A 16,198-nucleotide genomic window follows, 5' to 3' on the forward strand; every position below is an offset into this window, starting at 1 on the left:
TCCCACCCATTTGACAGACGGGCTCACTGAGGCACAGATAAGAAAAGCAGCCAACCATGAAGTCCCTCTGAGGCTTCCAATCAGGACTGCTTCCTAACACAGCCCAGGAAGAGGCCACATGTTACCTGGATTCATGAAGGACACCATGACATAATTCTACAGTTCTCTGGACCCTAGAATTTAATGTTCAGAAAGGAGACGCCTGAGCAGCTCCTGGGTTCAGAGGAATGGTTTTCAGAGGCAGACATGTCACCTCCCTCTGCCCCGTATGTACCACCACCAGGGACACAGAACAAAAGATGGAGGTGTGTGTGGCTCATTCACCCAGGCCAGGCCTGGAACGACTCTTTGGGGGACGTGTGATGTCACGTGTCATCTATTCCTTGTTTCTCTCTGCCTGAGTCCATGGGCGTCACATCCGCCATTCACTCCTGCCTGCCCAGTTCTGGCCAGCACAAGCTTGCTTGGTAACTGGACAATTCCTGCTCTCAATGCCTCAGGACAGAGGTATCCTGGGTAACACTGGCTCCTCCAGTCCCGGTCATCGTTCTCAGAGGTCAGGACGGGGGGAGGGGCTGAAGGTAATGGCTACTAGTATCCTTCCCCTCCTGCCCCTACAGGCCACCTTCACCCAAGGCCTGAGAAAGGGCTGGAACAAGAGAGATTCAAAAGGTGTGTGATGGCACACGTCTTTAATCCCAGCACTTGGGAGGCAGAGGCAGGTGGATCTCTGTGAGTTCGAGGCCAACTTGGTCTACAGAACAAGTTCCAGAACAGCCAGGACCACACGGAGAAAACCTGTCTCAAAAAGCATCCCCTCTGAGAGAGAGACAGAGGAGAAGAAGAGAGGAGGACGAGAGAGGAGGGAGGGAGGGAGGGAGGGAGGGAGGGAGGGAGGGAGGGGCTGAGACTCAAAGACCAAGAGTTGGCAGGGTCTGTCTGTGAAGCATCAGTCATCCTGTAGTGTCTTCTAACTGGCAGCCTTCATGCCCCTGAGTCCTGGCTGCCCCTAGGCAGGGCACACGGAGTAAGAAGCAAGGCCTCTTAGCCACCAGGGCCACTTACCCTCTCCAGGTCCTGCCGCAGGTGGGTGAAGAGCTTCAGGCGGCGATAGAGGACATCCTGCTCCTGCTGGGCCAGGTTGTCCACCTCATCGGTCTTGGGCGTCAGCAGCGGCTGGTTAGCATTGGCCCTCTCTTCAGCTTCCAGTACTGGTAGATGAAGTCGACCAGTGCTTCGGCCAGGTCCAGCCGTTCGGCCACCTCGGCCGGCTCCACCAGCTCATAGAAGTTCTCTTCCAGCTGCTGCAGCCGCTGCTTGCGTAGGGTCACCTTCTCCAGGTCCTCGACGGCCTGGCTGGGCTCCGCAGGCTCGGAAGCGGGCTCGTTCCGAGGGCCCCCGTCACTGTGCTCCTGGCAGAGTGACTTGAACTTGACCTCATCGTTGTCAGCTAATATAGTCCGCATTTCCAAGCCGCGGTCGAAGGCGCACGTGACGTGGAATGCTGTGATGCAGGAGGGCATGGAACACTGGAGAGAGAGAAGGGACAGTGTCAGGCACTCAGGGAGCCCCAGGAACCACGGAGGGGTTCACCTAGGGCACGGGGGAGCACACAATGCTGGGGAGACCCCCCCAACAGCCCACGGTGTTAAAGGAGCTTTGGAGGACAAACAGGAGCCCCGGGGCAGCTGGCAAGGTCACAGAACAAACCCCAGACACCCTGAGGGAGACAAGCACCAGAAGGTGGTGACTCCTGGGGACAAGATGCACTGTCCTGTGGGCCATACGACTTTGGGATTAGAGGGGGACAGGGAGGCTGACGAGGGTCACAGCCTTCTTTATTACGTTGTCATCAAAGCCAGGAACCTGCCCAGGTTCTGCTCTCTGGGAGCAGCTGCCTCCTCTTGTCCAAACAGCTTACAAGTGGACCAACCCTTCCAGCCTTGCCTGGGGACTGGGTCGCTGGAACCAGTGTGACAACAGTATACCCAACCTAGGTACCGCTGCCAGAGCGTCCAGAGCCCTTCTGGAGGGCTGATAAATGGGGTGGAGGCCTATTTGCAAGGTCACCCGTGTCCCTGGGGGAGATGAGAGGGACAAAGGTGGTCTTCAACACCCCGACAGCACAGGCCAGAAGCACCGCAAGCCCTGCTTTGTGGGAAAAGCAAATCCACAGCTCCCTCCCAATCTGGATCAGAACCACGGGGCTTGCCTAATGATCACCAAGATGGGAGTCATCATCACATTTGCTGAGCTGGAGAGGAACTTAGATCTCCATCCTCTCACCTATCGGGGCTGCAGTCTCAAGGGCCAATGGATCATTCTTCAAGCCCAGAGACACCTGCTCTTGGGGGGCAAGCAAAGTTCTTAGCACTCCATGGGTGGGGTCTGTCCCTGTGCTTTGGAAGCCTGGGGATAAATGAAATGTACCTTCCTGATGGGTGTATGCACCAAGCACGATCCCAGTTCTGGGCCTCTCGGGCCCATCCGAGGTGCAGTCACAGGGGATGGCGGTTAACGAGTGGTGTTTCAGGTACCCCACGTGCATGTCTGGGAAGAAGTAGGCCCAGGGCAGCAGGAAGAAGCAGGCCCCCTACCTGGATGCAGGTGCCCGTGCATTCTTTGCAGAGGCTACAGGATAGGGCCCAGCGGCTGGATGGAATATGTGAGATCTTGGTAATGGGCTCCATCTTCTCTGGGCAGCCGATGCTGACCTGGGCAGAACACAGGGAGGTGCATCAGTGCCCACACGGGAGGCTGTCTGCTGTAACCAGGTAGTGAGCACACAGAGCCGTGGCTGAACTCACAAATCCCAAGTCCTCCCTGAGTTTGCGGTCTGAGTTCCCCCGGCCTGGGCCAATCAAGTACCTGCTCACTTGGATCTAGCCCCAGAGTGTGCGTGTGTAAGAACGGAGCTGGCTAAGAGAAGCGTGTGCCTGGGAGTGTAGGCTCTGAGAGAGAGGTGCATGTGTGCATGTATGTTCACGTATGTCACAGCTCAGGGGTGGAGGCCAGAGGACAATTTGCAGGATTCAGTCCTCTCCTTCCACTACGTAGGTCCTAGGGACTGAACTCAGGTTGCCAAGCTTGGTAGCAAGCACCTTTACCTGCTGAGCCATCTCGCCAGCCCCCAAGGATGGGGTCCTTAATAGGTCAGTCTGTCTCTGTTGTAACCAGGAGAGAGGGCACCAAGGGGCAGGCCTAGTCTTCAAGATGCAGATTTGACACAAATAACCGTGACCTCAAGAAGGGTAGGGTGGACCCCAGCGGGAACCTCTGGACTGAGAATCAGGAAGGGAAGGGCCACATGCCGACAGGGTCTCTCTCCTAGCCTGTTTCCAGGCCCCAACAGCAAGGGACCGGTGTTTCAATACAGAAGAGCTGAGCAAAACCCTGGAGAATTGTAGCATCTCACATTTAAAAGAAAATGGGCTGGGCAGCAGTGGCGCACGCCTTTAACTCCAGCACTCGGGAGGCAGAGCCATGCGGATCTCTGGGAGTTCGAGGCCAGCCTGGTCTACAGAGCGAGATCCAGGACAGGCACCAAAACTACACAAAGAAACCCTGTCTCGGAAAAAACAAACAAACAAACAAACAAACAAACAAACCTGTAAAAACTAAAAACAAAAACAACCTAGCAAACAGTCCAAGAATTTGTATTTTCTGGGGCTAGAGAGATAGCTCAGTGGTTAAGAGTACTGACTGCTCTTCCAGAGGACCTGGGTTCAATTCCCAGCACCCACATGGTGGGTCACAACTGTCTGTAACTCCAGTTCCAGGAGACCCCGACACCTTCACACAGACAAATGTGCACATTAAAAAAAGATGGCCACTGTGGACCCAGCCTGCTGTCCATGGCCCTCCCACGTGACCCCAGCCACAGGCTACCTCTGCACCCCAATCCCAGCTATAGGGCAGGCACACAAACCAACTCCCTGCTGTTACCCTCCAGACTAGGGGATTATCTGTGTCCTGCTTGGTTTGAGAAGGGTATCATACAGCCCAGGCTAGCACTGAACTCAAGATGCAGCTGGTGAAGACTTTGAACCCTTTACCTTCTACATCCATCCTCCAGGGGCTGGATTTGCAGTACCAAGGCTGGTTTTGTTCTGATTTTAACCAAAGCCTTGTTTCAATGGATCACATAATCTGAGTCCCCCCATTGGGCTGAAGTCTGGACCTCAAATCATCCCTCCTGAATGTCCCAGTGGCTCGATACTCCACAACAGAAACTGCACCTGACCTACGACCAGGTCCACAGACAATGTTCCCAGTTATTCCTAGATGTGTCTCCCTGAGTCTTCATGGGGGCCCAACAGCCCCCTCCTTCCTGGACTCTCACCTGAATTCTGCCAGGCCCGACCTAAGCTCTCCACACATCCCTTCCCCACGTTCTAGTCACTGAAACCTTCCACCTCCCACGCCTACACACCTCAGGAATCCACAGGGCACAGCTGACGTGTACCCACTTGGTCCCACTTCTGGTAGGCTTCAAGGCTCCTCCTCGCTTGGGGCAGAGCAGGCACTTGGGCTGGACTCCCAGGGCACATGTCCGGCACAGCCAGCTGCCCGTAGGTACCTTGAGGATCCCGTAGCATGCCTGGGAACAGAGCAGGTGGTCATGGGTCAGGGGCGTCGGCAAATTGGCTATGTCTGGTCAGAGACTTGGCAGTGGTGCCAGCTCTGTCCCCGAGCTACACTGGGGGGCAGAGAGTTCCTGAGGGTGTACATTCCCATCCTCTGGCAAAGAGGTGGGGTTGCTCTGCTGGAAGACCTGTGTTAGCTAAAACTTCCTAACCAGCATGGGCTTTAGGGGGAACCTCAACTGCTTCCTGAATTGAATACAAAAGTGGTCTAAACCTCCCAAGACCAAGGGGGGTTTATTATTGTCATTATTATTATTATTATTATTATTATTATTATTATTATTTTTTGGTTTTTCGAGACAGGGTTTCTCTGTGTAGCTTTGTGCCTTTCCTGGAACTCACTTGGTAGCCCAGGCTGGCCTCGAACTCACAGAGATCCGCCTGGCTCTGCCTCCCGAGTGCTAGGATTAAAGGTGTGCACCACCACCGCCCAGCCTCGTTCTTTTTTATACTGGAGTCTGTGAACAGTGACCACCCCAACTTCTCCTGTCATGTCATGGTGGAGGAGACACACATGGACCCAAGAGCTGCTGGGTAGCTAGCTCAAGGCCCTGCTCCTCAGCTTCCCAGGATCTGTCTAGTTCGGCTGTAGTGGGTACATGTGCCTCAAAGCTGGGAGCCAGAGTGGGTCCCCTGGCTCCAAGTCAGGTCTGGACCACAAGGCCACAGATACAAGGGACCCAGAGCCCCAAGACCCGAGATCAAGAAAGGGGGATCTACGGGCTGGCGAGCTGGCTCAGCAGTTAAGAGCGTTTGCTGCTCTTGCAGAGGACCCAAGCTTCAGTTCCCAGCACCCACATGATGGCTGACAACCATATCTCACTCCAATTCCAGGGGGTCCAATGTCCTCCTCTGGCCTCCCTAGGAATCAGGCACACACCTAACTCATTTACATACACGAGGCAAAACGCCCCTCTACACATAAAATAATAAAACAATTTTTAAAAAATAAACAAAGAGTAACATGGACTGGAGAGATGGCTCAGCAGTTAAGAGCATCTGCTGCTCTTTCAGAGGACTGAGTTCAGTTCCCAGCACCCACATCGGGAAGTTCACAACCACCTCTAACTCCAGCTCCAGAGGGATTGGCTGCTTCTGGCCTCCACAGGCAGCCACTTATACAGGCATTAATTACCCACTCCCACACACACTTAAAAAAAAAAGAATAAATCTTAAAAAGAAAAGAAAGGGACTCTGGCTTGCTCTGTTACAGTAATAACAGTAAGAAATACTCTAGTGGCTGGGCCTTTAATCCCAGCACTCGGGAAGCAGAGCCAGATCTCGGTGAGTTCGAGGCCAGCCTGGTCTACAAAGCAAGATCCAGGACAGGAACCAAAGCTACCCAGAGAAACTGTCTTGAAAAACCAAAAAATAAAGAAAAAAAGAAAAAAGAAAAAGAAATACTCTAGCACAGTCATACTGTATGTATTTCTTAAGTTAATTTACCAGGGACAGAATATAGCAGGCCATAGGCCTGTGAAACATGTGGAAGTTTGAGGACAATTCTGTGAGTCAGTCCTCTCCTTCCAACTCTATACGGGTATTGAACTCAGGTCACTATGCTTTTTCAAGCAGGTGTCTTTATTCACGGAGCCATCTCACAGGCTCAGCCCTACTATCTTTCACTAAGCAAATAATTTATCATCAACAATTCGCTTCTGGGGGGTTGGGGGTAACGCTGGGGATTGAATCCAAGGCCTCCTGCAAGCAGGCTACCACACAGTCATACTTACTGTTCTGACGGCTCACACTCATTTACAGTTTACAGAACAGAGCCTCCAGAGAAGCTAAGAACTTTGCACTAAGTCTCATAAATCGTGAAAGGCAGAACCATGCTTTGAAACGAGGCAGCTTGGCTCTCCATCACTACCTGCTGCTGCTGTCCCTTTAAGGTCAGGATGTGAGGAGCTGGGGCAGTTTTGGGAGGGGAAGACCTGAGAAAGACATAGAGAAGACAGACTCCCCAAAGGACACTTGCTTAGGTCTGGCTAGCAGGCCTGAGCCAAGGAGACCCTGGATGTCCCAGGTACTGCAAGGCACTAATGTCACTAACGTCTCTGACTCTAGTCCTTCTCAGGGATCTTGGTCTACAGTGCCCATGCTCCCATAAGCAACTCAACCAGCCTCATCAGGGCTCAGGCAGCATTATGTCACATGGTGTGGAAGAGAGTGACAGGGTGGGTCCACCCACCTGGTGCACACAGACATTGCACTTGTCACAGAAGACCATCTCGTTGCCATCCTCGCCTTCAGGGGAGCGGCACACGTCACAGACCACGTCCTCGTCGTACTCGATGCCCAGCCCCTCCTGCGTCTCAATGGCCTGTGCCATGTTCTGGTGGCACAACGTCTCTAGCTCTTCTAGAACACGCTCTAACGTTAGCTCGTCCAGCTCGGGCCTCTCTGTGGGCAGGATGGCAGAGGACACCATGAGGGGTTCGGCAGACTTTGCAGCAATCAGGGCAAACGCCATGGGGAGGGTCCCATCCATCCAGCTACGGTGTGACCTGGACCTCAGCTCCGTCAAGGACAAATGAACCATCCAGTCCCAAAGGTTCCTGCCCATCACGGCTGCCTCAACGTCTACAGCCTGCCCTCCACCACCCCCTCACATGTATGCATGCAACACAGGTGTCTCTGGGATGCAGCTGGCTCCAGAAATCGGCTTGCACTGTGAGTACGTTATCTGTGTACACTCAGATAATGACCGGGCTGATCTTTCCTGAGACGTATCAATGGGCTTCATCCAGGAGGCTCATGCCCACCGACACCCAGTTCTACCTGCACGTCCTCGCCACGTGTCACGGAGCCCTGTGAAACACTTGCTATTTTTACCTCCCCCCGACAACAGTAGATACTTGGGAGGCAGAGACAATGAAGGCCACACCTGACGGTAAAGCTGTAGGGATGTCCCCCGGCCACAGCCACTGCCCTTCTGGAGGCGTAGACACTATGAGGGGTCCAGAAGAAGAGGGTCCCCGCCAGCTGCAACACACACCTGGCCCAGAAGGGTTACCTACCCATCTCCTTGAGTTCTGAGTTGAGGAGTTCCAACCAATAGGCATCGATCTCATCCAGGTCATAGCGGCTGCCTCCTGGCCAGTCAGGGTGGGCACCCTCACCAAGTGTGGGGCTGTCTGGGGACACCTGTGTCGGGGGGCCTTTCAGTGGTGGGAGGAGCCTGTGAAACCAAGAACGGGAGTGGTCAAGGAAGGGGCCTTAACTGGTTCTCAGTCAGCCTGGCTGAGGAACTGGTGGCCCAGGGTATGACATGAGATGTTGGCGCCCCACAGGGCCCATCCCTCGTGTCCATCCCCCTCTTTCCATTTCTTTCCTTGTTGCCAGCCTGCCTTACAGACTCCATTAACTGTAGATCCACAGGACTAGTAGACCCTAAGGGCTAACTATGGATCCACAGGACTAGTAGACCCTAAGGGCTGTAAGGCAGGCAGAGTGAGGACCATGTGGGAATGACGTAGTCCTGGCCTACCACAGTAACATCTGCCTTGCCCAGCCAGGGCTATGCTCAACTGGTCTCCAGGAGGTGTCCCGAGTGCCATCCTGGGCAATGCCCTGTGCCAGCTACTTGGGGACAACAAGTAAGATAGAACCAGCTGGACTCTAGACCCTTTGGCATACCTCTCCAGGCTAGGACCAGAGACTGTCTACGTGGCTTCATAATCCCGGCCCCTTATCATCAACAACCTGGAGGTGTCATGGTCCCGAGCGGAAGTTGAGTCTGTCTGCTTTTCTGCGGAGTTTGAGCTCCACAGGCTTCCACTGTACAGCTCAGGGGAGGGCTTTCTGGATGAAAGGTCTCGTGCCACAGTGACATGTTGGCCACACACCACGGACCACACAGGCATCCTGTTTCTTCCTGCTTCAGCTTGCCTCCCCAAACTTTGAAACCGTCTCGGGCCCCAGGGACCCGCTGCAGGCACCAAAGCTCCATCTGACTGTCTGTCCCCTCGGCTTCCACGGAACACCACTAATACAATAATACAACCTAGCTTAGGCACTTGGCGAGAAGATGGCCAGGATTAACACAAAGAAAGCCCTTCACAAAGTGCTAGGTATCGGGGATTGGGGGGGCGTTGAGGGGGTTCGTGTGTGTGTGTGTGTGTGTGTGTGTGTGTGTGTGTGTGTGTGTGTGTGTAAGATCTCTAGATGCCAACCACCTTTCTCCTCCCGAAATGGGAAATAAGGGGCATTTTGCCTCAGATGGGTGGGGTCCTCTTCACACATCTGTGTGCTACCCATCAGATTTTGAGGCCAGTTCAAAATGCCAGCCCTTCCCATACCCCACTGGTTGCCATGGTTATTGTCTGGAGCCTGGCCTCCATCTGGCCAGCCCTGCCAGGCCTGCGAGGCCCCACATTTGCCCAGGAGGCCTCCTGGGGTCGGAGGTAGGGCTTGCCAAGGGCTGTGACTCAGCGTGGGCTGGGAAGGGAAGGGGAGGGCTTAAGATGGCACAGGACAGGGCTGAGCTTCAGGAAGGGCCCCAGGCTTCAGGAAATGCCTTGGTGTCAGCAAGGGGACAGGAAGGATGCGGGGCACAGGGAGGCAGGGGTGCAGGCGGGGAGAGAAGACTGTAGGCTTGGAGGTCACTCAGACAGGAGATAGGGAAGGGGTCAAAGGTTAAGGGTCAGCAGCACCACCCCACGTGAGAAGCCCTCATCGGAGTCTTAGGCAACAGCGATGGCAGGCTTCTCCTCCCACGCCAAGTAGATAATTCCAGATAGAAGCCAACGCTTTGCCCTCAGTCCAACCAAATGCTGCCTTCCCCAAGAAACTGTCACTCCAAATGAACATCTCTTAAAAGCACAGCCTATAATTTTGTCACAGTCCAGCTTTGCGTGTGCCCCGAGCACAGGGTTAGTCGAGCGTTTGAGCATCATCCCTATCTGAACAGCTACCTACTGCGTAACACCAGTCACACCTGCTTGCTTCACTGGGGCCACCTGGCAGGCCTCTGGGGAGCCAGGGCTGAGGGACACGCTCGAGAAAGAGCCTCTCCCACCAGGCGTGGACTGACCTGACCCTGAGCCAAGGCCTCACCCTCAGACACAGCTGGTGGCTGGACGGGGTGGAAGGAAGCTTTAAGGCCTGAAGGGGAGAGCAGAGCCTGTATTCAGAGAAGACAACACCAGAGGCTGGGTTTGCCCAGGACCAAATCTAAACGGACAGTGCAAACCCTCGGGGGCAGAGTTCGGACCATGAGGTGGGTAGCAAGGGCCAGGGTGGGGCAGAGATGTCAGGCTGGGCCAGTATCTGGGGGAGAGGGGTCAGAGTATGCCTAATGCTCTCACTCTAGGCCTCACAGGGACAGCCCAGGGTTTGTTACTGTGGTCTGTCATTTCCTGGCCCAGCGGCCTATTAGGCCCCATAGGAAATTCCCCAGAGTTTCCCAACTTCCTCATCTGTGAAATGGGGACAGTACTATGTGCCCTGCAAGTGTGATCACTGAATGATGGCAAGAGGCTTGACTTGGGAGGCTCTCAGTGTCCCCCAAGGTAGCAGCCACAAAGCCTTCCAGGAGGCTATGTAGTGGGGAGGAACCCAGGCAGGTGGTAGCACTGGTCTTGGGGAGACTGGGAAGGTGGGGTGTGGTGAACCCTAAGGACACATTTGCCGACCTCAGCACATCTCCCCTGAGTGTAGGGAGACTCTGAATACTTTAACTTATGGCAGTCGTGCACATCGGTAAGAATGCTGTGCATGGGGCTGGAGAGATGGCTCAGGGGTGAAGAGCACTGGCTGCTCTTCCAAGGGACCCGGGTTCAGTTCCCAGCACCCACATGGTGGCTAACCACCATCTATAACTCTTAACTCCAAGAGGATCCAACACCCTCTTCTGGCCTCTTTGGGCCCACACAGGCAAAACACCCATATACATAAAATAAAATAAAGTAAACAAAGCTCTCTTTAAAAAAAAAACTGTGTGGATGTAATAACACACACACACACACACACACACACACACACACACACACACAGTACTAGCTGGATATATATAGTCCTTGGATATATAGTAAGCTCAAGACTGGTCTGGGACATGAGACCACGTGTCAAAAAAACCAAAACAACAACAACAACAAAAACCCAGCAGGGCTACAACAATGAAACCACTAAATCAGATGAGGGTTGCTAGGACTGTCCATCAGGAGGCCAGGACAGCATGGCCTCATGTCATCAGATAAAATACCTACAGAGGCTGAATGAAGCCAAGTCACCAGGGGGTAGAAGCAACTGCAATAAACTGTCATTCGTGCCAGTAGATGTTTCCAGAAGCACCTGACACTGCCATCAAGTAGAGAGGTCAGACTCTGGGTGACTCCAACCAGGACTTGCTTCTCTGTTCAGTGGCTAGCCTGTCCCTCTTCATCCCCCTGGCCTCGGCACATACGGAGACAGCTCAGCATGAGGATTCTCATTTAACCCTGATGCCCACATCATCAGGTGGTCACTCATATTAATATCATGCCTGTTTCATAGAGGTGCAGACTGCCTTGGAGAAGTCAGGTCAAGGTTCTCCTGACTGACAAGGTCAGGACACCAAACTCACTACAATCTTGGCCCATGTTACAGGCCCTAGATGGGATGTGGATACTAAGAATGGATCGATCCCCCCCCATCCCCCACATCCATCCACCCACCCACCCACCCACCCATCCATCCAACCCACCTACCCACCCATCCACCTACCATCCATCGTATATTCCCAGGCATTCCAGATGGGCCTAAGCTTCCGATTCTCAGAGCGCCCCAGATGCTAACATCACTGGAGGAAAGGCCTCCCCACACCCAGTCCCTCAGAGTACCTGGGTTGGTCTGAGGCTCCCTTGTCTGCAACCTAGCACAGGGCTTGGATGAAGCAGGCTCTTCACAGATGTGGTTGCCAGGAAGCAACGTGCCAATGTCAGAGGAGGGGACAGCTGTGACCTTTGCCCTGACCTTCATCTACTTGGCCTCAAACGTAAAAGCCCACGAAGCTGCCAAGCCCAGGAAGGAGCATTAACACAAACTGCCCAACTCAGGTGAGCTAGCGGGACAGGGAGGCTAGGCCACCGGTCCCCTCAGGTTCAGAATGAAACACTTGAGTACAGTCTGTAGTTTAAGGCAAGACTATATGTGGTTACATCCTGGCAAGAGTCTCTGCCCACAAGACCAGCAGGTTACGAAGCCCTTGAGGATTCTACTCTGACCCAGCCCTACTGGACAGACTTCTCAGTGGGTGACACCAGCGAGTGCCTCCTAGGCCCCTAGTGGGTGGTGGGCACCAGGATCCTCTAAGAACTTCTTTAAAGGGTAGTTTAAAAGAACTTCAGAACATGGCTTATTCCCATTATAAGGGATGGTCAAAAGTCTGCAGACTTCCCTGGCCCGATCTGCCGGGTGGGTAGAATGGCAACATTCCAACCCTAGACGTTTCTGTGACATCTGCTGTACGCAGGTCCCACACCCTGAGTCTTCGGGCATACACCATTCACTTCACCTTCTCCAACCACAAGGAAAACAGTCATCTCCCTTATTTCAGAAACAAGAGAAAACGAGACCCAGAAAGATTACATTTCTGGTTCAAGGTCCTATTGAAGGCAAAAGGCAATTTGGACCAAGGTAATTTGGCTTCAGAGTTGAGTTCAAGCCCAAAGCCTCCTAGGTCTCTATCCCTACCAGTATTTCTGGACCTGTGTGTGTGTGTATGTGTGTGTGTGTGTGTGTGTGTGTGTGTGTGTGTTGTTGTTGTTGTTTTTAATCTGGCAAGAGAATTAACCACTAATAGAGACAGGCTGGGAAGGAATCCCAGAACTAGTAGCTCTCTCACCAAAACCAGCCTCCCCTTGATGCCCTTCCCCAATGGTGCTAGCCTGGCCACGTGGCTCACCTCACCACAGGCTCTGGAATGGCCTCCGCTCCAGCAGGTACCTGCACACCTTTCTCCCATTCTTGTCGCCAGGGGTCCGCCAAGATGTAGTAGTCATCCGGGCTGAGCTGGTATGAATCCGGGATCTTCATGGCTGTGATCAAGTCTGTCCGGAAAACCTGGCAGAAGTGAGAGGGTTACAGGTCTTCATGTTGCCCCAGAGAGGCCGGCTTCATAGACCAGGCGAGCACACAAATAAGGCTGTACAAAGAGCAGGGCCAGAGAAATGGCCAGGCAGGTCACAGCCCTCACCACCATGCCTGATGTTCAGTATCTGGGACCCACAGGTCAAAGGAAAGATTCCTGCAAATTGTCCTCTGCCTTACAGAATAGAGACAGGCAATAGAGACTAAAGACTAGAGAAAGAAGTCCAGGACTGGTAGGTCCCTCACCAAAACACAGCCGCCCCTTCATTTCCAGTCCCGACGGTCTTAACCTGGCCTCCTGGCTCCTGTGGCCAGCCAGCCAGCCACACACACACAAACAGAAACTCCAAGAGCAGAAAGGCCACCTGCGAACACAACACTACTGCTGTGTGAATGCTCCGGGACTTTCCTCTGGAGGTTTAAACTGCGCTACAGATCTGCACCCAGAGGCACAAGCATATGTATCATAATATGAGACACCAGAGGACCTGGGCCTTCTCCGAAGGGTAAAGCAGGAGGCTGGGGCTTGGGGTGGCTCAATGAGAAGCTGCCATGAACTGCGCCTTCCCACGGCAGCATGGCTCTAGCGGCACCCTGCACTGGTATGTGGTGGGGGAGAAGACCTTGTCTTCCATCATCCTTAAGCCTGTCTTGAATTCCCACCAAGCCATGTCTTGGGTTTCTTCTGCCACTCATCTGCTCCCTCACTAGGAAAACTATTCTTCAATGTTCTGTCTGTTGTCTCCCAATCTCTACTCCGGAATAACCTCTGAACCCTTTCTCAGCTGGGAGTGGCAAAGCCTCCCGCCTCTGCACGCCATCCCCGAAGTACTGCTATGGAATACAGTGGTATCTCTAGACACCATGTGACTCACTCAAGTCCCCACATTCCCAGCGGTCATCACTTGAGAATCACAAGTTAAGGACGAGCTCCTATCAATGAGAGGGGGAAACCACTTCAAGGTGGCTCCAGGCCTCCAGGCCTCAGGCTCGCCTCCCACCCCAGCCCTCCTGCCAAGTCAACACCCACTGCTCAAGTGTAAGCTCAGGTCACTTGGCCCTCAGGAGGCTTTTTGACAAACCCGTTCGGCTGGAACCCACTGCCTGTGTGCGCCTCATGGCATCGAGGACCATAACCACAGGAAAACAGCTGAATGGGTTCATCAATGGACCTAGAAGCCGCATCTCGCAGAATCTAATTAATATCTGCATCTAGCTGGAGAGGGCGCTGACTTGAAAAAAGGTCAAGTTTCTTGAAGACTCTATTTGCCAATATAATTTAATTGTTAAGACTAACACCCTAACATTTAATTAGGGTGCCAGTGTGAAAAAATTAAAACCAGATTAGATTAAATGCTAATTAAACAGAAGATGGAATGGGTCTAGGATTTCACAGCCCTGGTAATTTGCATATCTTATTAGCAAGCGGCAAGAGAGTTAAGACAAGAGTGCAAGCTGGGCACTGGCACTTTGGAGAGGCCTGCTTTCCGCTGGTGAGAGGTTTTCCCCGCTGGGGCTTCTGGAGGCTCCGTGGCAAAGCAGTGCTGTGATTGGGTTATTTCCCTAGGGGTTTCAACACAGGATCTAGTATAACCAGGCTCTCTGGACTGATACAGAATGCCCAAAAACTTCTCAGCTGTGGGACATCCCCGACCCTGCAGCTCTGATGTCACAGGGACTCACTGAACTGCCCCATCCAGAAACCAACCTCTAAAGAGGCAATGTGGGGGGGTGGGGATTTAGCTCAGTGGTAGAGCACTTGCTAGGCAAGCGCAAGGCCCTGGGTTCGGTCCTTAGCTGGGGAGGGGAAGGCAATGCGGTTAGAAATATCCTGCTGGGACAAGGCGGAGGTCCCAGGAGGCCCCAGGAGGCCGAGGCAGCAGGACTGCCAGGTTCCAGAGTGAGTTCCAGGCCAGCCAGAACCACACAGGGAGACATCCTCAGCATCGATAAAGGGCTTGGAGATGTGGTTAAGTTGCTTGCCTAACATGCACGAAGCCCTGGGTCGTGACCTCCAGCACCACGTAGAAATGGGTGGGGTGGGACATCACTGCAGGGCGAGGATGGAGGCAGGAGAGTCAGTTCAAGGCCACCCTCCTCTACAAGGGTCAAGGCCAGGATGGACTACCGGAGACCTTGACTCAAAAATAAAAGTACCCCGCCATTTGCTCATCCTGGCCCCGACATGACGGTCACCTCCTCAGGGACCTTTACTCACCATCAACGCCGGGACTGCAGGACACTCTTCCGGCCAGCCCCAGACACTTTCTAATTATTTACACACAGAAGCTGAGTGCTTCACCTGTGTGACGTTTCCTGTCCTCTGTCCCACCGCCACACTGGGCTGCTGTCGGGTGTTCTCAGGGCCTGAACACAGGGGACTGTACCAGGGCTGTGAACACCGACAGACAGGAGCGAGATGCAAACCGGAAAGACCGCAGAGGCCGAGACACTCAACCACACAGACCCGCATGAGGCTTCCTCAGGGCCTGATGTCTCAGGGCCAGTGACCCCATGCAGCATTTGGGTGACCAGAGTAGCAGGTCATACCCAGACAGACAGCCCTGACTTCAGACTCCAGAGTCCTCAGAACAGGAAGGGATCTGGGGCTCAACTTGGGGTCCTTCGGCACCGCAGGCCAAGTTCTAAGACAAGTCTAAGTTTTCTTCCTGTCACTAGGGAACGGGTGACAGGACACTAGTGGCCCTTTTAGGTAGGACTCAGGGAAACTCCAAAAATAACACTGCTCCTGTCAGTCACCTCACAGTAGGTACAGTGACAGACTAAGAGTTGTCCTTAAAAAATATTCTGAGGGGGCTGGAGAGATGGCTCAGGGGTTAAGAGCACTCACTGGCTGATCTTCCAGAGGACGAGGGTTCAATTCCCAGCACCCACATGGCAGCTCACAACTGTCTGTAATTCCAGTTCCAGGGGACCTGACACCCTCACAGACATACATGCAGGCAAAACACCAATGCACATAAAATAAAATTAATAAATAAATTATAAAAAAGTATTTTTTCAGCAGGGATGTAGCTCAGTAGGTAGGGCGATATATACCCGGTATACCCACAGGCTTGGGTTGACTTCCCAGCACCAAACCCGAGCGTAGTGACGGTGCACACCTGTAATCTAAGCACTCCAGAGGTGGAGGCAGGAAGATTAGAAGTTCAAGGTCAGGCAAGAAAGGTGGCCCAGAAAGCAAAAGCAATTTTCCACACAGGCCTGATGACCTGCCTTCAATTCCCAGAGCCACAGTGGAAAGAGAAAAGTGACTCACAGAAGTTATCCTCTGACCTCCACGTGCATGGGGTGGCTCGTGTGGGCCTGGTGTGTGTACGTGTACACACGTACACACGTACACACACACACACACACACACACGCACACGCGCACGCGCAGTTCAAGGTCATCCTGAGACCCCATGGAGGGTTTTGAGACAGAATCTCCTTACAAAGCTAAAATTGGTTTCGGCTTCAAAA

At 53.4% G+C, this 16,198-nt stretch overlaps 1 protein-coding gene across 1 annotated transcript in view; it reads right to left on the reverse strand.

Moving 5' to 3' along the window:
* Jade2 (jade family PHD finger 2) overlaps window positions 1-16,198 on the reverse strand; it is a 51,031-nt gene that overhangs the window by 12,542 nt on the left and 22,291 nt on the right. Inside the window, 7 exon segments of the mRNA XM_028857216.2 lie at window positions 1,066-1,193; window positions 1,196-1,529; window positions 2,598-2,714; window positions 4,433-4,600; window positions 6,838-7,049; window positions 7,667-7,827; window positions 12,532-12,689. Of these exon segments, the coding sequence (XP_028713049.1) occupies window positions 1,066-1,193; window positions 1,196-1,529; window positions 2,598-2,714; window positions 4,433-4,600; window positions 6,838-7,049; window positions 7,667-7,827; window positions 12,532-12,689 (1,278 nt within the window).

The sequence above is a fragment of the Peromyscus leucopus genome, chromosome 8b (assembly GCF_004664715.2).
Source record: "Peromyscus leucopus breed LL Stock chromosome 8b, UCI_PerLeu_2.1, whole genome shotgun sequence".
Lineage (NCBI taxonomy): Eukaryota > Metazoa > Chordata > Mammalia > Rodentia > Cricetidae > Peromyscus > Peromyscus leucopus.